The sequence below is a fragment of the Schistocerca americana genome, chromosome 1, assembly GCF_021461395.2.
Source record: "Schistocerca americana isolate TAMUIC-IGC-003095 chromosome 1, iqSchAmer2.1, whole genome shotgun sequence".
Taxonomy (NCBI): domain Eukaryota; kingdom Metazoa; phylum Arthropoda; class Insecta; order Orthoptera; family Acrididae; genus Schistocerca; species Schistocerca americana.
In genome coordinates this window covers 142,317,385-142,344,969 of record NC_060119.1, presented here as the reverse complement: position 1 = coordinate 142,344,969, position 27,585 = coordinate 142,317,385, and the positions used below count along the sequence as shown (strand labels likewise).

The 27,585-nt window shown below is 36.5% G+C and overlaps 1 protein-coding gene across 1 annotated transcript in view; it reads right to left on the bottom strand.

The window, feature by feature from the left end:
• Positions 1–3,354: 3,354 nt before the first annotated feature.
• Positions 3,355–27,585, bottom strand: part of LOC124607720 (glutaminase kidney isoform, mitochondrial-like) — a 177,042-nt gene continuing 152,811 nt past the window's right edge. Inside the window, exon 11 of the mRNA XM_047139931.1 lies at positions 3,355–3,700. Coding sequence (XP_046995887.1) covers positions 3,589–3,700 — 112 coding nt within the window. The 3' untranslated portion in view covers positions 3,355–3,588. The remainder of the gene's footprint in view (positions 3,701–27,585) is intronic.

Here is a 27,585-nt window from a genome sequence, read left to right as displayed (position 1 = left end):
TGATAACAATTTACATGATGTTTTAAAAGCGGTCCCTTCTTGGCTAGACAGACAAAACGTTCCTGCTGTATATAAGAAGAAATAGAAATCCATTTTCCAATAAAAGGAATATAAAATAAATATGAAGAAATATTTGTATACAGTGTAGTCCCACTGATTAACATGATCACTTATATCTACAAAAAAGCTAGTTGATATTAACTGTTTTCCCAAGGGAAACCAGCTCGCCTCATCAGCATTTATGCAGTGTGAAGTACTCAAATCCATGTGACACTAAAGATAGGAAAGCAATTAATTATCCATATTTCCCTAAGTAAGAGAGTATGCAGTGGGTGGAGTATATTATCATGGCTAGTATCAGGACACACCACCCCTCTAGGTCTTTTCTGTTTACATATTTGATCATATGCTGCCTCCACTTTTTCGCCTCTCAAAACTAACCATTCATCTTCCACTGTATTCGTTTCCTATGTTTCAAGAATTGTTGCCTAATGCTTCCTCTGAAACTCTCAACAACCTACCGTTCTTTCAACTTAACCAGGCCCCATCTCCTTAATTTATTATAATTTTACTATAAAACATGGGGGAATGCTTAAAACTTGGCTCATAAAAATTGACCCTAGTATTAATTCCATTTCAAGAACATACAACCAATAGTAAGTCAAAATCGGTTTTGCATTTTCTTCGGTTTTGACCTACAGTTCATAACCAATAAATTGTGGTCTCCGCTATGTGGTGAGTAGCAACTTTCCTTCTCACATTAATAATTAACCAAATTCTTTTATAAATTTCTGAAAAAGACAGTATACTCAAGAATCATGGATCATACCAGAAAAATAAGATTACTGGGTTATTGATAATCCTCTTCTCAGAACTTACTATCTTATCAATTTATCTTACCAAAATAAAATACATAACAGACAACCAGAAATTGTGTTTAAGGCTTGTTATGCTGCAACCAGAACATTCTTTTTCAGATAGTAAAATATATTGACACTGAAAGTACAATTAACAATGCTTTACAGCAGGTGAATTCGTATTATCTGAATGAGATTCAGGCCATTCCTGTGGTGTTAAGAAAGTATTTCTAGACCACCTATCACTAATCATACATAGTAGTGAGCCTTGCTAGTTTCCATGACTGCAATGCTTAACTGGTTATAAGATCAACTTTCAAAGTGAAAATACACAACGTGTGAAGCATGTTTCATAACATAACAGTTTTAATGACACTACAATAACTTCAACATATCATGTGGATCCATACAAAAAAGTAACTAATGGATTATACACATACTTCTCATAATGAAGGATGTAATAACACTATAGTATGAATATATTCCTAGGGCCAAATTGAGACTTAGCATGATGGGGGGTAGCTCGACTTGCTGCAATTATCCTCCTTAAATATATATTTTGTTTGCTTTTGTCCACTCTGTAGATAGTACATATAATGTATTTATGTAACATGACTAGTTTCTTATTTGATTTAAAATCCATAATCCCTTATTACTCACTGAGTAATTTCCTCACTTCTGATGGTAGAATAATAAGTTTACCTCAAAACAATTTATTTAAAAGAACACTCATGGTTCTCCATCTCTAAAGAATACATGGAGTGGAAATTTTCAGTGAGCAAATAATTAGTTGTTTATAAAGTGATCAGCTTGTTTAAAAGCCCTCATTCTCCTCTTTTCTGTACACCCTCATTCTCCTCTTTTCTGTACACATCTAACTTTTCCCAAAAATTACAGAAATTATTTGTAGCTAAAATTCTCATATTCCAAAATGTGCCTTTTCAAAATTCAGCCCCATAGTTTAGTATCCCTGATGTTTCTTATTCCAACAATGTCCACTTCTACTAGAAGAATTGTTAGTTTGCTAATTATCCAATTTGGAAAATCTCATTCTTCAGCAGTTTTTGATGGGCTCTATGAATCTCTGCAGAAGTAGCTATTGCTGTCACAAGATAATTGCTGTAATTTTGTCATTATCCAGATCATGGTTAAATTGACCTGCTATTTTGCCAAGTGTAATTTTGTATCAGCTAATATTGCTCTTTGTTCCATAAATAATTAATAAGTTAAAACAAATTTTGGTTTTTACTCTTACACCCACCTATAAATGTGTGTGACAAAAAATGTTTCAGGCAGTCCTTGTTACATAGCCAATGTGATAAGATCACTTGATCTATTTAAACCGAAATGTACTATTATTTTGTGAGGAAATCAACACCTAATAGCTAAATTGTCAATATCTCGGAGTCGTTCAGTCAGTAATAGTCATCCAAAAACTGAACATTCCTGTGTAATTTATTTTCTTAATATTATACAGTCAATCAATATTGCAAATCAAACAAATATTAGGCACTGTAACAATGTAAACAAACAAATCTTCACATTATGTGTCAGGATTGAATTTGAAAAATATATTGAAAATATGTTGCCACTCTGTCAGATCAGTTATAGTGTAGCAGAAGTGCTGACCTATGATGAATGTACTGTTTAAACTACTGAACAGAAACTAATCTTTGTAATATTACTGGTGTCAATAAGTGTAAAAATAATTCAAGTTACCTCCTACAGTGTTGTGTTCATGATTTAAGAACTTGCTGTTAAATAAATTGTAACACAAGCCATACACTGGATAGGAATAGGGATACAACTGGGGTAAATCCAAGTCAGCAATGTTCCAAAATGAGGTAAACAGTGTACATGGGGCACAGAAGTGCATGAAACATAGTTCAAAATTCCAAAAACAAGTCCACCTACAGTAGAGAGAAAACAATGATTATGGATAAATTTAATTATTTTTCTATGAATTGTGTCATATAAAAGAAAACAAAATATAGTGGTAAAAGTGCCTCTAACAAAAAATACCAAAAAAGTAAAACTAACATTACAATGATTAAATTTTCTATTGCAGTGGATGTAAATAACAGAAGATGATGGCTTGTTAGAGACATACAATAAAGCCATTATCTTACTGTTATTATATATTTAGCTCAGACACATCTGGATTCATATCTTTTGTATTGATTTTTATTATTTCAATTAAGAGCTTTCCAAGTGATGACATTGTTGCAGATTGGAAGAGAACGAGGAAAGAAAATCATACACCAGAATTTTATGTTTATTTTATATGGCAATTAATTTTCATGAAGGCAACAGCAATAATGAGAGAGCTATGAGAATTGAATGCAATCAGTGAGAGAGACTGCCAAAAGACTTCAATTCATACATAACTCAGATAACTCTTAAAGCAAAGTTATTAATTGATAGAAAGTCAATCACAATCAATCAAATATGTTTTTAACATTCCAAAAATTAGATGCATAGTCTTTTTTTTGTTAGGATATAGTAAATTGTAAATATGGAAATTAGTATATGTATAGGATACAAAATAGGAATCAAATATATACAACACACTTCCTAAATCTCATTTTGTGTTATGTACTTCATTACAAATAATGACCTCTTTACATGAGGGAGAAATCTTTCTCTTTCTATACTTTCCTGTACAAGCATCATATGGTTTGTACATTTTCTAGAGAGTCAATAATGAAAAGAATATGGATCAACTTCCTTTTCATTGATCAGCACTTTTCGAAAGATTATTTTCTATTTCCCAATCTCTGATAAAATTGAAGACCTCTGTGCGGCGAAATGCACTGGCTTCTCCCTTAGGGACATGGCCCCACCTGTGAAAAGTAAAATATGTTAGAGTAAGATACTGAACTAAAAGTGACATGAATTTCAGGAAGGGAGCATCCTCAGGCATGTGGAATAAGCGAATGTAAAAAGTGCCACATAAAATCAGCTACAACAAAATGGTACTATAGATTACATCAGCAACAAATTAACACCCAAATGCTTTGTCTTTACTTAATAGAATGGTTCTACTGGAAGTTCTACTGAATAACAGGACACAGTGATACGTCAATAATTTGCGATTCAAAATGGATATCTTGTAGAGAATAAATGGCACCAGCTCAGAACAAAACAAAACAGAGCAGACCAATTATGTACTTGAGAAGGGGAAAAAATGGCATGCAAGGAGACTCTACTAAGGAAGAAAGACTTTTCCTATTTCAGAATAAAAAAGAAACTGGCATGGCAGCTGTTAGTAATATACATGGAACTACATGTGACTTAGTGGGACGAGGTAGAAACAGCTTGTCACAAAACCTTCAAAGACACTAGTGCAAGCCTTTCACTATGCTCAGAACCAGAGCTCAAGTATGACCTTGGAGCCCAGATGACAGGCATAATTTATTCCAACATGTACCACTATCTGCACTTGGTTGCTCATTGTTCCCTCAACAGCTGCCAGAACAGCTTCTTCATCATATTGTATGATGCCTCTAGGTCACACATAGTGTAGATGATCCTTTGCTGTCATTTCCATAGGGGGAACATTATTTGCCATACTTTTGAACTACCACTGATTATTAGACCTCTATCATTCTGAGCTTGCCTTCCTCTGGCACAGCACGAAGCATGCTACTCAACAGGTTATGTGTGTCTCACTGGTTCAGTTTTAATTACAGTGGGAGACAGTATCCAGAGCTTATTGGTTATTGGGGTGGTTATAGTGTCCTGAGTTCTCTATGGTCACTGTTACCTTGTACAAGGAGCCTTTTCGGTGTCTCTGCTACATTTCTCTCAGGAGTCTTTTCAACACACTCGCTCCCGCAACATGCAATTGCTTGGCAGTTTCCAGCTGCTTGCAAACAGCACCTAACTCATTCTGTGTCCAAGAACAGCATTCACAGAGGTGCTGTAGTGAGGCTAGTGCTATTTTTAACAATAACCAAATAACTTGATAAGCTTGCTGATTCTCTTATGGGTCTGTTGCACTACAAGAAATACCAGAGCCTTTCAAAAACTGAAGCAAAAACACTAAAAAGTGTTTTTGGTTATGACACGAGAAAAACCACATCATCATACGATTCAACTTACTCATATGCATTACCAGCACATAAAATCCCACATTGCATGTGGTAATCAGGGATCAAAGGAGAAAAACATGCAGACAAAGACTACTATCCACAAAGACAGGTCCACTGCAGGTCCAATGAATTTCTGAAATGTAACTGACTCAGTAGGTGTTTAATGTGCAATACCTTGGACTAATGGAGTACACTGTATCTGAATGTTTCACAGTTAAAAAGTTTGTCCATAACTATTTTGGCACTTTAATGTGTGTTGTGTAATGTAGTATCATTTGTAGAAGTAAATAAGAGTTTTTTACTTTATTTTGTACTTTCTTTAGTTAAATGAGCATGTTCATAATGTAAGGCAAAAACATGCAGGTACTGGATACTTCATGTGTTCAACGGCATATAAATGAATAAGTAACATATGAACAGAAATTACCTGAAGGAGAGTAGATTATACATAACTGGACGTAATAAAAAGTAAGGAATCTATGTTACTGAGTGTAGAAGCACAAGATTAGAGAAATAAAATAAATGTCTTTTCGAATTAGAAGAGACATATGAAATTTCAATTTTCAGCAGTATAAATACTATTTTGTAAGATATATTGAGGTAATTCAAGGTAAAAGAAACAATTAAACTTTTCTTGGAGAAGTAGGACATGAATATAAAGAAGAAAAGTTAGTTGTATTGATCTTAACAATAATGTAAAACTGAGACTAATTGTTATATTATTATATATAAAAACACGGAAATGGCTGCTTGGTCTGTGTTGGTGAGTTAATTTTTGTCATAGTCACTTTGTCATTGTTGGCTTGGTCATGGACAATAAAGTACATAAGTGTGTTATTTAGCAGTTTACCTGCACAAGGAAAAAATTTGGTAAATTTGAAGGTAAGTAATATTCTGTGTGATTTAATGTAATGTACAACCAGATACTTATAAGGTGTGACCTTCATTTCACACTTGCAGCAAAAAATATGCACCTCTGGATTTGAGGCTTCATTTACTGATGTATAAATTATATACTGATAATGTTCATCTTGTGGGTAATATATGCTTTTAATATGAGGGTGCTCAGAAAAGTAGTGCCCCCAAAATTTGTGTGTGAAATTTCTTAAAGCTTTATAAACAAAACAAATGTTATTAATGTTTTAGATCTTCATTTTTGTTATCAACATATTTGCTTCCCTCTGCCACTAGGTCTCCAAAGTGTAGTGTGTAATAGGGCAGTGTATAACATAACTGTGTCAGTGCATGAGAAACAGTGTGTTGTAATTGAGTTTCGAATGCAAAAAGTTTTTCTGCACATGGACTGCCCTTTCCTTCAGCCTAACAATGCCAGACCGCATGAGCACAGTGACATCTGCAACAATCCGACACCTTGGGTTCACTGTTGTTGATCATCCTCCATACAGTCCTGACTTAAGCCCACCCAATTTTCCTATGTTTCAACAACTTAAAGAACACCTTGGATGACTTCATTTCAAAAGTGATGAAGCAGCGTAAGCAGAGTTGAGGTTGTGGCTCTGACAAAAAGAATGTTAATAAAGTTTGTTTTATTTAAAAAGCTTTGAGGGTTTACACATAAAAACTTAAAACTTCAGAGACATACACCTTCTAAGTTTCCACAATGAAACTCTGTCTCGAAATCCAGCAGAAAATTTAAAGAGATTTTGCTTGTACAATAGCAGCAAGACACAATTCTTCACTGTATGACAGCAGTTGTAATATTACTGATGACTGTGTCACTAAAGCAGAATTGTCGGACACAGTTTTCCAAAATTTCTTCACTAGGGAAGATGAAGTAAATATTCAAGAATTTGAACCAAGAGCAGCTGTCAACATGAGTAATTTAGAAGTAGATATTCTTGGTACAGTGAAGCAACTTCAATTACTTAATGAGAACAAGGCTTCCGGTCCAGACTGTATGCCAGTTAGGTTCCTTTCAGAGTTTGCTGATATAATAGCTCTATACTTAGTAGTAATATACAATGCCTCACTCAATGAAACATCCCTACCCAAAGACTGGAAAGTTGCAATACTCAAGAAATGAAATAAGAGTAATCCACTGAATTATAAATCCATGTCACTGATGTGGCTTAAGATTTTGAACATATACTGTTTTTGAACATTATCAGCTACATTGAAAAGAAAAAAACAGTCTACAGACACATAGTCCACATGGATTTAGAAGATATCATTCTTGTCGAACACAACTTTCTCCCTATTGACATGAAATAATGAGTGCTATTGACAGGGGATTTAAAAGTGACTCCAATTTCTAGATTTCCAGAAGGCTTTTGACATCATTCCTCACAAGTGGCTTCCAATCAGACTGCACATAGTTCATAGTAACTGACAGAAAGGCATTGAGTAAAGCAGAAGTGATATCTGCCATTCCCGTAGGAAATGTTAAAGGGTCTTCATTGTTATTAATCTATGTAAACAATTTAGGTGACAATCAGAACAGCCTTCTTAGACTGTTTGCAGATATTGCTGCTGTCCACTATTTTGTAGGGACAAAAAGTCATCAGAAGATCAAAACCAATTGCAAAATAATTTAGTCAAGGTAGGGTGCAAGAAGTGGCAATTTACTCTAAATTATGAAAAGTGTGAGGTCAACTATGAGAACTAAAAGGAATCCATTATATTTTGGTTAAATGATAAATTGCCCATATATAAAGGCTGTAAGTTCAACTTAATGCCTAGGGATTAAAATTGCGAACAATTTAAACTGGAATGGTCATATAGACAATGTTGTGGGGTTAGTGAACTGAAGGCTGCATCTTATTGGTAGAACCATTATAAGATGCAACAAACCTGCTAAACAGACTGCCTACACTACACTTGCCTATCCCATTCCAGAATACTGATCCTCACCATATAAGACTGATAAAAGACATCAAAAAAGTTCAAATAAGGCAGCTGGTTTTGGCTTACTGCGAAATTGTGGACAGATTGTTACAGATATGATATGTGAGATGGGATCGCAATTATTAAGACAAAGATGGTGAGATCCTTTCATGAAATTTCAATCACCAACTTTTGACTTCTAATGCAAAAAGATTTTGTTGATTCCAACATACATAGGGAGCAATGATCATCATAATACAATAAGGGAAATTATAACTTGCACCGAAAGATTTAATGTTCATTTTTCCTGTACATGGTTGGAGAGTAGGACCATAGAGAAATATTCGGAAGATGTTACAACAAAACCCTCTGCCAGACTGTTATGTATGAACCGCAGAGCAGTCACATAACTGTAGGATTACATTAGAACTGAGCTTGGCGAACACAGGGCTCTGAGCCACACAGCACTGTTCCTCATTTTCATTTTTCTGTGCGGCATTGTTCTTCAATTATCATGTCAGTCTTTCAGACATTTTCTTCTACCATTATTTCTACCCTTCTCTTGAGCTTAAGGGTTGATGATTTTGTGCATAAGTACAGGGTGTTTCAAAAAAGGACTTTACATCTATGAAAATTCACATAAATTATTTCATAGTACCTAAAGAGGTGATTGTAGTGTCAATTTTTAGGAAATACATCAAGTTTTGTCTCTTAGAGTTTGATAATGCCAAATCGCACTGCAAGGAGTGCTAGGGGCAATTTTGTTAAAGATGGCTGCCTCCCCTGCACTCGAGTGTACTAGTTGTGTGTTTTGGTTTGAAGAATCGAACTCAACAACAACAGTTCAGCAGAATTTCCATACCAAGTACGCTAAAGATCCTCTTAGTAGGCCTACAATTTACAAGTGACATAAATGTTTTGTAGAAACAGGGTGCTCAGTAAGACATGGGAAACATCAGATCATCCAAGCACATCTGATGACGTCATTGAGCGAGTGAACAATGTTTTGTCAACAGCCCTACAAAATTGACCAGGTGTGCATCTTGTAAACTGCAAATCCCACATATGACTGTATGTGTCGAGAAACCATTTGCATTTGAAACTGTACAGACTGATGACCGTACATGCAATAAAAGACTGTGATAAAATTGCTCACAAGAAATTCTGCACAGATGTGTTAAATTGATTACATAAGAGTGAACATTTCTTGGACAAAATCATCTTTTCTGATGAGTCGACTCTTCACTTAAATGGCAAGGTTGAGGTAGCAAAAATCCACATCAATCAGTGCAACATGGTCATGATAAACCTAAACTGAACATTTTTTGTCCACTAAACAAGAACAAAGTGTATGGCCCCTTTTTTCCATCAGAGAACGATTAACAGGACAGTGTACCTGGATATGATCAACAATTTTTGATGCTACAGATCCATGAGGATGACCAAGGATGAAATTCTTAATGCATGCGAGATGGTGCACCACCCCACTGACTGGCTGATGTCTGGGATTTTCTCAGTGACCACTTTCCAGGTCAATGGATTGGCCATGATGCACCAATTTCATGGCCCCCATGTTCCCCAGAACTGACAACACTTGATATTTTTTATGGGGATTCATCATGGATATTGCTTTGTGCTTCCTGTGCTGGCTCCCCTACCTGAACTTGGAGCAAGAATTTATGCTGCCACTGAGCAAGTTATACCTGCAATGCTGCAACAAGTTTGGGAAGAAATCAACTTCCGATGGGATGTGTGCAGGAGAACCAATGGAAGCCACATACAACATCTTTAGTTTAAGGTAAAAAAAAAAACTTGATGTGTTCCCCTACAAAATAACACTAAACATAGCTCTACATCTTCTTTCAATAAATTTATATGAATTTTTAAAGTTGTTAAGTCCTTTTTGAAATACCCTGTATTGTATGGGTGGTTTTTACATGTTTTGTTAGTTACTATGAGGTTTATGTTTCTCTCTTATGTACAATTAATTGTTCATAGTTTTTTCCACTTTGTTACTTTCCAAGATGTAACTTATTTTTCTAGTAATTAGTTCCCAAAACAGCTCAGTTTTGTCCAAGATATTCAGTAGGGATTATGATGTTATTTTCATTCATAATTTTGAACAGAGTTTTGAATTTTCAGCTAAATTGAAAATTTTGCTACTTTCTTGAAAAACTTCCTATACATTTTTAATGAAACTTTCCATAAAGAGGACTACTGAAGGAATAAAAAATCCCTAGTGCAAGAAATAGACGGCTACATAGGGAACTAAAATGTAACAAGAGTTGTGATTTTGTTACCCATGTAAAAAAATTACAAAAATATTTTTTTAAAAGTTGTAAATGCAGCAAAAGAACTGGAAAACAATAGATTTTTTTGGATAGGGAAAACAAATCAAAGGCATCGTGGTTGGTGATCAAATCTGAAAAAAAATGCCACAGCTAGAGGCCATGATATTTCTGAAATCAAGATAGAGGACAAAACTGCTCATATTTGAGAATTATTTAGTGAATTCTGTATAAACATAAACAAATCAAACATCAATGTAGAAAACTACCCTGATAAGGTAAATTTCTTTAACACTGAGCAGTTTTAAGGTGGACTATTCAGTACATTTTGCAAAACTACTATCACTAAAAAGTAAAACATAAGCAGGATGGGGTGGGATACCAACAAAAGTGTTAAAACAGTCTCTAAAATAATTGCTCAGCATCTATCAACAGTAGTTAACCAGTCCCTTCAAGAAGGTTATTTTTCAGACACACTTAACTACACAACCAATATTCAAAAAGGCACAACAGAACACATCGAAAACTATCGCTCAGTCACTATGAAAAAAATTCGAAAAGGTTTGTGGATAAAATTAGTTCTTCTCTTGACAACTCATTGCACGCCACAGGAATTTTTTGTGACCTACCAAAGGCCTTTGATAGCTGGAAACCCTTCTTGCTACTTTGTAAACTGGAGAAATATGGAATTAAGGGCACTGTATTACAGCTGTTTAAGTCCTACCTATCCAACTGAAGACAAAGAGTGATTATATCATCAGGGTGAGGAACTTCTGTTTTAGGCCCCATCCCGTTCCTGTTTTACATAAATGATCTAACACATAACATTGAGTGTCACTCAGTTTTATTTTCAGATGACACAGTGTAAACATTGAAAGTACCAGTACTGACCAAATTCCTCAAACTGTATTAAATACTTTAGAAAAATTAGATATCTGGTTTGATTTAAACAAGTTAAAATTAAACATGGAAAAGACTCAGTTAATGCAGCTTGAAACAAAACATGCAAAATGAAATTAAATTCAAATCAACCACTAAAACCAGGATTTGCATGAAGCTAACTGTGCAAAATTCATAGGAATGTGACTGAACACAGGTGTGTCATGGGGCTCACATATACTGTACCTTGCTAGTAAATCAAATAGCCTAGCATTTGCAGAGGGGATATTGTATAATGCTACCAGTATGGACATAAGAAAAGCAGTATATCACAGCTAATTTGAATCAGTAATAAGATACAGAATTGTATTTTGGGGTAACTCAGACCATATGTGTCGAATACTAAAACTTCAGAAAACCATTTAGAAATATGAACAGTGCAGGGTGAAGAAAATCATGTTGCTTACTCCTAAAAATCTAAATATATTAAGTGCTCCCTCACTTTACATCTATGGGCTGATTATTCTAGTTTAAAGTAACCCTGATTTATTTGTAGCAAATAATTTTAAACATGATTACAACACAAAAAATCAAAATAATTTTATACTGCCTGCCCACCTTTTGAAACTTTATTCTAAAATACCTAAGTTTATGGGTATGAAAATTTATAACAAAGTGAAAGGAAAATAATTGCTCAGTGAAACTTAGAAACACTTAAAAAAGCCTTTTATGAGAAACTAGTGCAGAAATATTACTACTCAGTAGAAGAATTCATGAAGAACAATCAGAAAATTTGAACAGGAGAGAGCAAGTACTTAGAATTGTTAATTTTTAAAAGTTTGGTACTTTATAAGAAAAATTATTAGTTGTTACATGTCCAGTATGTTATATTATATTAAATCATATTCTAAGAAAAATTGTAAACCAACTTTTGTGTTTTGATGAGTCTCCTGTACATTAAGTCAACGACTTGGATTTGATTGTTATGAGACAATAAACCTCAATTTTATTTATTTATTAAGTTTGCTAATTATTAGATTTGAAAATTTTCATTTTTAAGAACTTGTGAATCCCTGTGGGAGCACAAATTTTGGCTTTGTTTTGTAACATAGGTCATATGTAAACTGACTTTTGTCAATTATAATTTTGCATACTGTAATTATTTTACCTTTTGTGTTAATAATTAATATGTAACACCAATTTTTTTTATTTTTATTCTCACTCACTTCTGTAAATGGGCGTGATGTATAATGCTACAGGCAATCCAGGTCTAAGTTTTAATCCGCCTGGCAGTTTCATTTCAGCACACACTCCGCTGCAGAGTGAAAATCCCATTCTGAATCCAGGTCTAGTAATCATTATGTAGTCTGTATTAAGTTATTACAGCGAGAAGATCTCTGTACAGCTGTCAGTTATCAAAAATTACAGTTGCTATGTTCAGCCAGTTATACATACTGAACATCCACTAAGTGACTGAGTAAGAAAAATCAATTTCATGTTATGTGTTAATGAAAACTCAACAGTGAAAGTGTATAGTTGATATGTTGCCGCTTTGTAAAAACAATCACAGTGAAGGTGAGCTGCTATCCTATAATAAATATGCTGTGTAAATTATTCAATGCAAGCTGACCATCATAACATGAATTGTGTCAGTAAATGTGGAAAGATTTCAAGTTAAATACCATAATGTTGTGTTCATTTAAACACTTGATACACAATCAAATAATAGTAGGAAACCATAAAATGAAGAGAAGCAGCACTACCACCAGGATAAAATCCATGTCAGAAAATTTCAGTATCTTGCCCCTTTGGTGAGGACAATTCCCACTTGGCTTTGAGCTGTGGAAGGTGAACAAGGGGGAAACAAATGGTAATGCCAAAATTTTTTTCTTAACATGGTGGCTTTATTGGAGTGAACAGTTACACTAATTCTCAATCTTTCAAATCAGCTTTAGTTCTTTAAGGCAAGCAGCTGCGATTAATCAAAACAACAAACACTTTTAATACAGTAGCAAAGGGTAAGCTGAGAAGACAATGAAATTTAAATAACAACTCTCCGCAAATATGGCTTCACAGGTAAGGTTAAATTTATGATTATAAAAAAAAAAAAAACATTTCAACAAAAGTCCCTCAATGGCTTTAGTAAAACAATGAGTGATAGGCCTAATGAGAAAGTGCAGTCCACCCCAACATTTCCATAGATCATAGACACAAGTTGCACAATTGAACCCCAAGGATTTGCCAAGATAAAATTTCCCCAAAACGTAAAAGATAAATCATTACACTAAAATGCTGCATCAGTTACCAACATAAAAATTGACAAGGAGCCCAAGGCTAGATTTTAACATTTCTGACATTGCAGCAGTAGGCAAGATAAAATTAGCTCAGTTAACAAAATACAATTGCAATTGCACCAAAACTCAAATACAAGTTAAAATTTAACACACACGGCGACAACCGCCAGCTTACAATAGTTCAAAACATTATGCAATCTCATAGGTGCGCAGCTGTCATTACGAAGCAGATTGTGTGAACCAACTTGAAGCAACTATAACATGGCATAGGACAGGAACGGCGAAAAAAAATAAAATAAAAAAAAAATAAAATAAAATAAAAAAAAATTCCAAAATTCACTCTCCATAAACTTTACGTGCGATGCCCGGGTGAGGAAACGGGAAATCGTATTGGCACAGGCCAGCAAAAGCCCCAGACAAACACACAGAATCCCATAAATTCCAAAATAAAAGTTAATCAATTATCCCCCAAAACCCCAGAACTTAGCACAACAGAAATTACAGGCCACAGGATCCAAAGGCACTCTGCAGAAGAGTAATGAGGGAAAAGGTTAAACAAAGTTCTGCAATGGCACAATAGAACACCAAGAAAAGCACACTAAGTAAGGTACATCACCCCACAGAATGCCGAGAAACACGAACACTGGGGTTTGCCCATGTTTCTGACACGATCATAACAACAAAGATAATCTTCTTAGCCATAGCGTGCTGAAACACACAAACAGCACCAAACTTCCAAGGACAAAAAAGTACTCCCCTGTAAACTATATCTGGTAGCAGCACAGCCACAAGCTCCTGCCAAGGCATGGTCCAGGGAAATCGCCACAAGAAAGATGATCCAGCATGAGTATTGTCACCCAGACCTCAGCAAGGCGCAGTCAGACAGGGCAGGAAAGCTGGTAATCAGGCAACGACTCCAACCACCGACCCAGGGAGTAGCAAGTAACACCAGTCCCAGCCAACGACAGCGTGGAGGGACGCAACGGCGAAAGAAACAGCACTTGGAGGCCAAACGATCAAGAATCGATTGGGAAATCCGCCGCCATGGAACAGTCTCTATAAAAAGAACTAAACTAAAACTAAACTAAACTCTGTCCGAACAGGCTTTGGAAGGCTCAATGGTACCGACCAGCCACCGTGTCATCCTCAGTTCACAGGCGTCACTGGATGCTGATATGGAGGGGTATGTGGTCAGCTCACTGCTCTCCCGGTCATTATGAGACTGGAGCCATAACTTCTCAATCAAGTAACTCCTCAGTTTGCCTCACAAGGGCTGAGTGCATCCCACTTCCCAACGGCACTCAACAGACCGGATGGTCACCCATCAAGTGCTAGTCCAGCCCGACAGCGCTTAAATTCGGTGATCTGATGGGAACCAGTGTTACCACTGTGGCAAGGCTGTTGGCTACTATAAAAAGAACCTAACCCTTAAGACTGTTAGGACTTAAACATGACTGTGAAATACATAGTATCAATGGTTTATTTTATTTATTTATTTATTTAGATTTTTTTGTGTGGAGTCATCAATATGATGGCTTATACAAATGTCAAATGTCGCCCAGTTAGCCATACAGTCTAATGCACTGCTTCCTGAGAGGGAAGGCGTGCCGGTCCTGGCACAAATCCACGTGGTGGGTTAGTGTCGAGGTCCAGTGTGCCAGTCAGCCTGTGGATGGTATTTAAAGCAGTTTTCCACCTAGCTCAGCGAATGCGGACTGGTTCCCCATATTTTGTGTCAGTTACATTGTGTCAGCGATTGCTGTGCAAACACCATTGCAACGTCTGCGTACACCATAATCATTCTTCCACGCAAACATTTGGCGTTACACTTGTCTGGTGTGAGACATTGCTGTGGGCGTCCACAGGGGGCCAAACAGCACAATGACCCTTGGTTTGGTGTGGGGTGGCAGTGGGTGGGTGGACTGCTGTGGCCTGTTGTCCTGTTGTGAGGTTGTGAACCACTGAGGGCTATGGTGGGACGAAGCCTACCCGCCATTTCTAGGTCCCCAGTTTAATACAATACAGTGGCATGAAACCTTTACACAGATTGAAGTGTAAATATTAAAGTGAGGGACTGTTGTTTATGAGCATACTACCCTCTTGATGGCCCCAGGTGGGGGGAGGGGGGGGGGGGGGGAATAAGGAGGTGTTACCTCCTCCTAGAACCTGCATAGGCTTTTTATTGATTTCAAAATTCTGACTCATATTTAAAAGAGCTTGTCTCTGATTCTGTTCAACTGCAAGCAATGGATAACACAGTGGCTTTAGTAGAAACCACATTGTTTGTGTATCTTTAATAGAAATAAAGTACCTGATATTTCTCTCTCACTTTCTTGTACAGCTGTAATAAGCTACAGAAAGGGACAGTTGCAGCACCTAACACAGTATTAACAAGACTGTATTATATATGCCTGATACCTGTCCATAGCGTCAACTATATGTTTTTATTTGATCCTTCAAGACCAGCTGAGATTTCATTCAATTTCACACAGTACAGCAATTATAGCACAGTATGATGAACATCGTCATGCTCTGCTGTAGACGTATTTCAAATATACTTTATCTGTGGGCCCAAATACAGAAAAATACAACTGCATGCATCCAATGAGAGGAAAAAATAATGATACATCGATGATGTAAAGGTGTTAGGACCTTCTTAAATGGCATGCTTCTCACAATTATGTACAAAACCAGGGAGGCAAAGACCATTGTCCTCATGTCCTAGGCTATTAAAAGTTGGTTGTACCAATCAATTTGATGTTTGTTTTCCAAGGATTTCTACATCTATATTCGTATGAATAATAAAAAAGATGTAGTTTAAGATATAGCAGTAATCTACTGACTGGATAACAGTCAGGCTTTTGAGATACAATAAGCTTGTGACAAAGCTGGCAGGGTCTCTTCACTTCCTCTCTCGTATTGCCATCTGCCTCCTTAAATTCATTTTTTCATTTTTGACTAATTACCATTAACATACGTGAGTACAATCTGCATTTTCATAAAAGAGAAAGGTAGCCCTCAGTCTTAAAGAATATACCACCAGGTCTGGTTTTGTATTTAATTTTATGTATGTAATTAATTTCCTGATTATTTTACATATTCCTAGTTAGTATCTTTTGTTATAGGGTTAAATGAGTAATTGTTTTGTGACTTAAATTCTATTGTTGACTTATAAACAAATATAAATTCTGTACTAATTATAGACAATTGGAAGAAGAGCCACTAGGATTCTTAAAGTATTTATTTGGCTCTATTTAAAAATATATTAACAAAGCCAGCCCTTAATTAACTCCAAAATAATTACCAAGTTTGTCAAAAGTATTGTTTGTATAACTATATCTGCTAATTTCATTATTTAAACAAATAATTCAGTCTAACCTTTGTGGTGGAAGTAACTGTTTAAAAGGAGGAATTTTTCTATAAATTCAGTTAGTTGAATGAGTTATGTTTTAATTATAATTTCTATAAATTAAACATAAAAAAATGTATAGTTCCAGTACCTATTATTGTGAGAATGTATAAAGGCCCAATGTTTTGGTCCTGAGACAGTCAGTCCACAGCCAATTTTCAGACAAGAAACCTGTATTGGTTAGATCAACAACAATGCATCAACTTAACCATGAAATAAGTGTAACACGAATAGGGTGTGTGTTAAAACGATGATAGTGTCTGTTCAATAGTGTTACACATACCGTATAATTCTGCAAGAACTGTGTGGTAAGGTTTTTACTGCTCATAGATGTTCAATAGTAAACTACTGTAGCAGTATGCTGATGTTTGCCTGCAAACTATTAATGAGTTAACCAATAGTGAACTGGCCATGTTAACTGTGCAATATTGAGGGGTTGTGAACGGTGAAAGTAAAAAACTGTGAAACACTACTGTGCAACTGTCAGCTGCATCAATTACAGTAGTAAGTGTTGAACTTCCACCCCCAATTTTTCACCCAGTATAACAATGCAGTATGTCAACATCAAGGACAATCAACGAAGAAATAAAGCAGTTGAATGTCTCACAAGCTTTGTGTACTTCCTGTCTTGTTTATTTCATGAGGCACAACATGTTCTCAAACTCAACTTATTGGCTCCATAAAAAATGGAACTTTTAGAAACTTATCCACTCTTGTGTAAATTTCTGTGAATACCCTTGATCATACTATCAGTGAAAATGATGTAAGACCTTATGGTTGGTGTCAATAGTACCAGATGCAGGAAGTTAAAGTTGTCTATGTTTATGTTCATTTATTATTTTAAAGATGAGTGATAAGGGAGTAGAAAATAGTGTGTTTTGTGAGAGAGAAAGATCCAGGAAATAATGAGGTAAAGAAGTAGTATTTAAAAATTTAAAAATGGATTCAGATCTGAAGCAGGATCAATGTTGTACAGCAAAATGATGGTAATGTTATTAACAGAACTTAGTACACTGATAGTAAGAATGAAGAAAGTAATTCAGAAATAACGGAAGGAGTTAGCATTAAACAGAAAGTGTATGAAGAGTGTCAAAGGGTGATGGAGACATCTATCACTTATAATTTTAAGTTGTTATTGATGATTGTTGCAAAGCAGGATAAAAACAGTAGTGACTATAAAATTAATATTGACAGTTTGAGAGCAGAGATGAAAGAAACCAATCAGAAAACTAGCAGTGATCTGAAAAGTTACATTGACCATTTAAGAATGGAAACGAAAAATCTAACAGCAAAAAATTTGACAATCTGCAAAAGGAAGTAAGTTCTGTGAGAATTTATCTATACACTGTAAGTAAGAAACTGAAATGTAACAAAAGGATATATTAGCAAGGAATGGAGAGAGAAAGTAAAGGAAACTGATATTAAATGAAATAAACAGGCGCAAGAGGACAATAATTCTTGTCTGCTTAGCTCAACTAAACTGAGTGCTTTTTGCTTGAAAAATAAATATGGAACAGAATGTAAAACAGTGCGAGGTCAGAGAGTAAAGAGAGTAAAAGTACTTCATGTAAATATGATGTGTGGACAGGTAGAGGAACTGTCCCAAGTAGTTAATCCTTTCTAAAAAAAAAAAAAAAAAAAAAACCCCTCTTGTACGGGCCATGAAGGCCCAATAGTACCAACTGGCTGCCATGTCATCCTCAACCCGTAAGTGTCACTGGATGCGGAGATGTGGTCAGCACACTGCTCTCCTAGCCGTATGTCAGTTTCCAAGACCAGAGCCACTACTTCTCAATCAAGTAGCTCCTCAGTTTGCCTCACAAGGGCTGGGTGCACCCCGCTTGCGAGCAGAACTCGGCAGACCACATGGTCATCCATCCAATTGCTAGCCCAGCCCAACAGCGCTTAACTTCGGTGATCTGAAGGGAACTAGTGTGACCGCTGCGGCAAGGCCGTTAGCAGTTATTCCTTTCACTGTACATATATATACCTGGCTGTATCAATTTATCACTGTTACTGAAATAAAATTAAGATGCAAAATCCAGGATTATGGTGTTAAATTGTTTCTTTTTTAAAAATTTTATAGAGAAATACTTATGTTTTCAAAAAAGGTGTGTTATTAGGAGACAAAAATATGTAAGTTGCTACATTAGTAAGACATCAAAGTGTGATACCTTTTGAAACAAAAAACCAATCATAAAGATGAATTACTTTTGTACAAGTATATCTACTTTCACTTCTCTGTTGTTCCTGGAATTAGCAAGATATAGTGGTGCTTGGTTAACACATGCATGTTCAGCAAAGACTGATCCGCCAAATGAAAAAATACTATTTTATACCATTTTACAGTTTTTGGTACACATTCTGCTGAAATGAGCATCATGTCTCTTTTGTTGATGGCCCCAATTTTGCAGTGTAGTTTGCTTGTCCTGCCACTTGAGGCGGAGAAGTTTATCTGTTGACATTAAACTGAGCTCACCTGTTTTAAGTTTCTTTTAATAAAGCAGTCCTGCCTTTATTGTTTTCTGTTACAGTTCCACAAGCATTAGTCACTCTGTCACACATATAAGAAAGTAACATTGGGCAAGTGCACCTTTTGTTGACATACAATGTATGGCTTTTACCACAGTAACATTCGAGTAAAGTAAGAACAATACTTACAGGTATTCCAACATTTACACCAAAATCAGTTTCATTTTTATGTTGATATGTACTCACATAAACAATAAATACTGAAATAAAATTAAGATGCAAAATCCAGGATTATGGTGTTAAATTGTTTCTTTTTTAAAAATTTTATAGAGAAATACTTATGTTTTCAAAAAAGGTGTGTTATTAGGAGACAAAAATATGTAAGTTGCTACATTAGTAAGACATTAAAGTGTGATACCTTTTGAAACAAAAAACCAATCATAAAGATGAATTACTTTTGTACAAGTATATCTACTTTCACTTCTCTGTTGTTCCTGGAATTAGCAAGATATAGTGGTGCTTGGTTAACACATGCATGTTCAGCAAAGACTGATCCGCCAAATGAAAAAATACTATTTTATACCATTTTACAGTTTTTGGTACACATTCTGCTGAAATGAGCATCATGTCTCTTTTGTTGATGGCCCCAATTTTGCAGTGTAGTTTGCTTGTCCTGCCACTTGAGGCGGAGAAGTTTATCTGTTGACATTAAACTGAGCTCACCTGTTTTAAGTTTCTTTTAATAAAGCAGTCCTGCCTTTATTGTTTTCTGTTACAGTTCCACAAGCATTAGTCACTCTGTCACACATATAAGAAAGTAACATTTCTTGGAATATCTGGGCAAACATTGGAGTTGACAGTAATGGATCATTGGTCCAATAACTGTTTATTTCATTTTTTCTGATGAACCAGCAGAAAATTTATGATTTATGACAAGGAAACAGTGAATTTCACCTCTGTTTACACTTTTCCAATGTCATCGTCTTTATTTTACACTGACATCAATGCAAAGGTGCCCAGCCATACAGTTTTCAATTTCTTGGCAAAAAAAACTTGGAAGCACTCATATACAATATATGACTCAGCAAAATTAATGTTTTTGAAATCGGAATCACTGTTATTGAAATTGTACACTGTTGGGTCCAAATCAGGCCCTTTACATCTAAAACCATCTGTTTCATGTCTCTTACATAGAAAAGATGAACAAAGAAGTGGATGACACAAAGAAATTAGCAATAACAAAAGAAGTGAGTCTTATCCGAAGATGTTTGATGATGCTCTGAAGATGTCTAAGCCAGAAAAGGAAAGGCGCAGTAATGGACTGAAATGCTTAAAAATGTAATGAAACAAAAAGAATAACGAGGAGATGCTGCACAAGAACTGGAATATGAAAACTATAGTCAGGTAACTTGCCATGAAAGTGAAATCAACCCTTTCGCTGCTACATTTATACTCCCTGTTTTCTGTGATGTGCATGGATTTGTTATGGCTGTACTGCTTGTCAAATGCTGCTGTAAATTTGGTGAATGAGGGTGAACAAAAAGATTGGGCTTTATTTGTTGCAGTTGTGGGAGATTTTCTGGGTTAATGCAGAGCAGAAAACATATTAAACTGGTAAACTAGATGCTTCACAGTTTAAAATCACTTGGGTGAACATGAGTATTAAGGTGCACTATTTACACAGACACTTAGATTGTTTTTTCTGAAAATTTAGGAGATAACATCGAGGAACAAGATGAAACATTTTGCCAAGATATTAAAACTATGGAAGACCACTATGAAAAATGGGATATGCAAACAATAGCAGATTACTGCTGAGCTTTAAAAACGTACTAACATCGAGGAACATGATGAAACATTTTGCCAAGATATTAAAACTATGGAAGACCACTATGAAAAATGGGATATGCAAACAATGGCAGATTACAGCTGAGCTTTAAAAACGGACTTCCAAAATACATTCAAGTATATGACAAAAAAAGAAGCTCCTAAAGTGTTCAGTGACTAGTTGGCTTCATTGATGAGTTTTTCTCTATATTTCTGTATGTAATACTATTTGTATAATATAATAATAAAATTCCATATCATTTTTTATTTGGTCTGTGAATTTAACTTAAAATAGAGTAACATATATTTCACTATAATTTATATCTTAGAAACTGAAGCTCATAGGCAATAACTAACGCCATATTTGAATTCAAGACATCAAATTCATAAGGAACCAGTTCCAAATATCACAACACCAAACCATCTGCTGGCCTGTATCATGTTTGTTACAGGGATTCGTATGTTGTTTATGCACCCCTTTTCATTTCTGTTTTGTCTTCCTGGCTTCAGGCTTTTTTTTAGGAAGGCTTTGTTGCAGTATCTCCAAAATACCAGAGCAGCTTACAAAATATGACCATTCCTAAGGATTTCCTATTACTCTACTCCCATCTTTGATTTGTACGTTACGATACTTGTGTCTAGCTTTTCAGTTTCATGTTTTGTGACATCCCATACCAAACTACTTTGCTTTTATTCTATACATTATACAGGTTGTTTGTTTTTGATGCTTGGAAATATGGTAGTAATGGTATTTGTTATGTTTTAAGATCACTGAAATGCTTGTGTGAGCCATTTCTGACTGGTGAGATATTTCTCAGGTACTTGCATGTTAATTATGATCCACTGCAGCTAGTACTGCAGCTGCCGTTCCCCATAACAGTCACTCTATGCATTCTTTGTTAGGCATCACACTTTCTTTGGTAGTAAACAGTTTTAAAGCATGATAAATGGTTGTCTATCTTCATCACAAAGACGTGGATTGGGACAAGGTGATAGGACAGAGGGGACAGAAAGTGTTAGGTGGAGGGTATGGGAACAGTAGGTGATTGTAGGTTGAGGCCAGAATAATTTCAAGAGTGGAGAGTGTGTTGTATGGATAATTCCCATCTGCACAGTTCAGAAAAGCTGATGGTGGAGGGCAGGATCCAGATGGCTCAGGGTTGTGAAGCAGTCACTGTAGAAAAGCTTGTTATGTTGAACTGCAGGTCATGGCATAAGGTAGTTCACTATCCTCTTGGCCACAGTTTGGCTGTGGTCATTTATTCTGGTGAACAGCTAGTTGGTAGTCATACCAGTATAAAATTTTTTTTCAATGATTGCAGTAGTGCTGGTATATGATATGTTTGCTGTCATAGGTAACCCAGCCTGTGATGGGGTAGGATAAACCTGTGACAAGACTTGAGTAGGAAGTGGTGGGTGGGTGTTTTGGGCAGGTCTTGCACCTGGCTATGACCCCTGTGGCAAGGGATTGGGGTTGGGAGTAGCAAACGGATGGACTAGGATGTTGTGGAGGTTGGATGGGCAATGGAACATCACTTTAGGAGGGGTGGTATGGATCTTGGGTACAATGTCCCTCATTTAAGAGTATGATGATCGATAATCAAAGCACTGACAAAGGATGTGGTTCAATTGTTCCAGTTTGTCTGGTTAATGTAATGTAAGATAAAACAAACATGTAGTGCAACTTTCATGTCGCAACTGCAGTGAAAAATATGCACTTTGCAACAACTTGTAGTGGATGGGGCATTTGAGTGACTGTATTGACAATATTCAACATGTTTCTGGTCCATTGCTGGTGGCAGTGACTCCCTGTGAACTAGGGTGTCACTGGGTGCATGTGAGAGATCTTCAATGCGAAAACTGTTAAATAACTAATAACAGTCAGTTAAACAGAGTAATTTTGGAGGATTTTCTTTGATTATCATTATAATCATATGAAAATAATAATGATGGAGATAGATGCTGGGAGACATAGCAGTTATGTCAGTGATAGTGATGGTTCTGGTACTAACAATAGTAATAGTAACATTTTTAACTATAGTGTCATTATTAGTCAGCTGAAAGTTTATTGTATATTATAATTATATTATAATTATTGTAAATAGAGAATGAAGCTCATTGTATGGTAATATGTATATAGAACAAATAAATATCTCTTGTTGAACAGTTCATAGTTAATACAATCGAAGTTACATTTGCTGAAGATTGAATCAGAACTTGGAAGGTGTAAGATTGTAGTGACAATTTTAGTGAAAACAGACCTATGAAGCAGCACATTTAAAATTCCAAGCTAATCTCAACAGGAGAGAAGCATCAATTCAAGTTGCTGTTTTTTCATACTATTTCTTTCCCAGGTCTAAGAAAAATTATACTTTTTTTTTTAATTTTCTGGATTTACACAAAAGCAGTACTGATATTATATACACTAATCAGCCAGAACATTATGACCACCATTCTACTATTGATATAAACCTATCCAAGTGGTAGCAGCGGCAATTGATGAGGAATGACTGCTAGTCAGGCACAAGCAAAGTGCATGCAGTGTCAGTGAGTGTACTGTCTATGTGTAGTATCTGCATTTGACCGAGGGCAAATTGCGGTGGCCTGGAGGCTCAGCATGAGCTTTTTGGAAACTGCATGACGTTGGACCTTCAGGAAGTGCTGTGGTGAGCATCTTGAACAAGTGGTAAAACCAAGATGAAACCATTTCCAGACATCGTGGGATTGGGCCTAGCCACCGCTCATTACAGATGTCAGACATCGTAGGTTGAGCAGACTGGTAAAACAGGACAGTTAGTGAACTGTGATGGAACTGATGTCAGACTTTAATGCTGGGCAGATACAAGTGTGTCTGAGCAAACAGAGCACTGAACACTTCTAATGATGAGTCTCTGTAGCCAACAACCCACGCATGTGCCAATGTTAACACCATGACATCGGCAACTACAACTGAAATTGGCAAGTGACCACCAACACTGGACATCAGCACAGTGGCAGGGTGTTGCATGGTCTGATGAATCTGGATGAATCCGTCGTCTTCCAGGGGAACAGCTCGTTGACACTTGTGCTGCAGGTTGAAGAAAAGCTGGTGACGACTCCATTATGCTCTGGAGAACATTCACATGGGCATATATGGGTCAAGTGGAGCTTGTGCAAGACACTGTAATGACCAAGGAGTACTGTACACAGGTTGCGGACCATGTACACCTCTTCATGATTATTGTGTTACCCAAAAGCAGTGGCAATTTTCAACAAGATAATGCACTTTGTCGCAAGGCCAGGAATGTGACAGAATGGCTCAAGGAACACAGAGGTGAGTTTCAATTGATATGCTGGCCCCCCAGCTTGCCAGATCTGAACCTGATTGAACACATCTGGGATGTGGTTGAACATGGCATCAAATCTCATCGCTCCCCTCCCTGGAAATTACAAGAATTAGATGACCTGTGTGTGCAGGTGTGGTGGCAACTCCCTGCAGAGACCTACCAAGGCCTCATTGCTTCCATACTATGATGCATCATTGCTGTTATCTGTGCTTAAAGTGGACATATTGGCTGTTAGGTAGGTGGTCATAATGTTCTGGCTGATCAATGTATTTTCATCAACATTTTTCACCCACTTATTCCTTTATATTTTGCTAAGTTCTCTCTGCCCTTGTGGGTGCCCATAATTAAATTTCCAGTTTCAGAAAGCTGTTGAAAGAGAACCACTGCTCAGAATAACATCAAATTTGAACAGCATATTTTTGATGTAACATCATGGGGAAAATAAAGAAAAGAAAAAAAGGAAAATTTGGCCACTAAGTGGTGCTGTAAGTGTTATAATATGCACACCAACAGACATGCAGCACACAGCTGTTTCTCAGTGTGTCCGAGATGACCAATATGACCATCTCTGTGAAGGATCACATGGTACTGGCACAGCTCTTTTATAATAATGATCATTGTGCAACAGTACCTCTGCAGAAGTCACTGACATTCAAGGGTATGAAAAAAGACATTGATCCAATGTCTGCTAAGGGTCTTGAGAAAATGATTACAAAATTCAAAAAGACAGGTTCTTTTGATGTGCAGTGTTGCAAAAGGAGAAGAGCAGTTGATCCAAAGTCTGTCAAAGACGTGGCCACAATGTTTCAGGAGGTGTTGAGAAGTGGTGTGAAACATGCACTGCATCAGAATTTGACCATTGGACATGTCTGCAACCACAGTGCATAAAATCCTATGAAACATCCTACACCACTGTCTGCAAATAATCATCCATGTTTAGGAAGGAGTTGCTTCCTGCTGACTTGCCAGCAGTACAAACATTTGCTCTGGAATATATTGCTCACATGGAAGTGGACAATAAATGGCCATGGAATGTTGAGTGCTCAGATGAAGTCCATTTTAATCTCCAAGGACAAATCAACATACAGAACTGCAGAATACAGGCAACAGAAAATCCTCATGCACATTGACCAGTACCACTTCATTCTGCAAAGGTGACTGTGTGGTGTGGGTTGATGGTATCATTTACTGTAGGGGTGTATTTTTTTAAGGGGATGAGTCCTGCAGGTTCTGTTAACTGAACTGTCACTGGTAAGCAATGTGCAAGTTTTTTGCACACCAATGTGATTTCAACCCTTCAGCAGTTTGGATCTGTGGGTGGGATCATTTTTATGGGAGATGGCACTGCTCCATGCATTGCACAGCCAGTGAAGCAGCAGCTGCAGAGGGACTTTGGAAATGGCAGAATTATCAGTCATCACTTCACTACAGTCTGGCCATCCTGATCACCTGCTCTTAATCCGTGTGACTTCTGGCCTAGGGTTATATGAAAGATGTCACGTTCAGTGCCCTAATTATGACTGTAGCTGAACTGAAAGCACGCACTGCGCAACATTTTCTGAACATGATCCCTGTGACACTCTGATCTGTTGTGGAACATGCTGTTCCTCAATTTCAGCTTACTTTGGAAGCTGGACAACATATTGAACATGTCTTGTGCCAGTCTCATGACAATTAGAACCCCAATGTCATTTTGCTTTTTATTCAGTATTTGGCCCCAGTACGATTAGAATCTGGTGTCATTTTGATTTTTGTGTGGTTTGCAGCTTCAGGACAATTAAAAGCTATTTTTTCCCATCCAATGTGGTACAATATTGCCACAGTGGATAGGCTTAACTAACAGTGGCACAACTGTTGCCTGCTAAACTTGTGCAGTCATGTGCATTGAAGAGTACAGATGATGTAATGTGCAACTCAAACCACAGCTGTTGTATTGCAATTCTGTGTCATCTGTGGCTGACCCCCATTTACATTAAGATGCTTGCAACACTGTCTATTGGTAAAATTTTTGTTATGTTCTTATTTGTCTTATGATGTTTCTCCCTACATCACTAATATGCTGCTAAAATTTGATGCCGTTCTGAGCAGTGGTTCTCTTTCTACAGAATTTTGAAATTGGAATTTTAGTTATGAGCATACAGTATTTTAAGTCTATTACATTTGTATTGACACTGAAGAAATTTGTGCTGTTTTCTACAGCTGGTAATCAATATAAAGTCTCTCAGAAACTTTTACATCCGCATTGACATTTCATATATTACCCATAGTCTGTTACGTTCATGCACCAGGACAGAATATTTCTCATAAGGTACTTTTTAAAAGTATCCAATAACAGAACATAATGTCTTTCTATGAATGCTCAGTTGACTGTAGCATATTTGTTACATTTTTATCCTGCCAGTCTAAAAATTTTCAAGACAAGATTTATAAAACATAGAAAAAAGTTAAGATGGTGATTTGTTTACGCTCCAGGTGTTCTACATAGTCTCCACTTGAGTACAATGCATATAATGTTCACACAACCATGTGAAATTGTCAGAAAAGTTCTTCTTTGGAATTTTATTCAACTCACATGTGACATTCATACCTGCTTAGGTCTCAGTGAACTCTCATGGACCCATTCTGCACATCATTTTGTGGCAGGTTTATATTAACAATACCATGTTTCATCACCTGTGATGGTTTTTTCCAGAAAAGAACTGTCCATATCTTTCATTTCAGTCAAGTTCTTGGCAGGCATTTAGGCATTGTTGTTTTTGTCCAAGAGCCAAATGTGCACAGGACAAACTTTGCAAATTTTTTTTTCTTTTCTTCAAAACACTGTGGAGAATACCTTTAACACTTGATTTAGACATTTTCAGTTCAGCACTCCATTGTGATATGTGGCAACAATGTTGACACACTCTGGTTGGACAGAAACTACTTAAAACTATCTGCTCACAACTGACTGATCAAATGGCCATATGTTGTTTACAGGTGTTAGTTCAAGCTGCTACCACATTTGCTGCACTGGTGTCACTTAGACACCAGGAATAAAATCAATCTTGGAACTTATGTGACAGATGGTGAATGATAGTACCCCTTAGGGAAATGTCAAGAAGGGATGCGACATATCACTTTGTGTATGTCTGGAGGATTCATTCATATACTGAAGAGGGAATTCTCGCACCACTGAGGGAACAAGGTGTAATCACCTGCAGATTGTTGCAAAAGCTGAAATGGACAATGCCTGTTGTCTTAGGTCTCAGATCATACTTGGATCATTCCAGCAACTGGCAGAGAGGGTTGAGAAGAG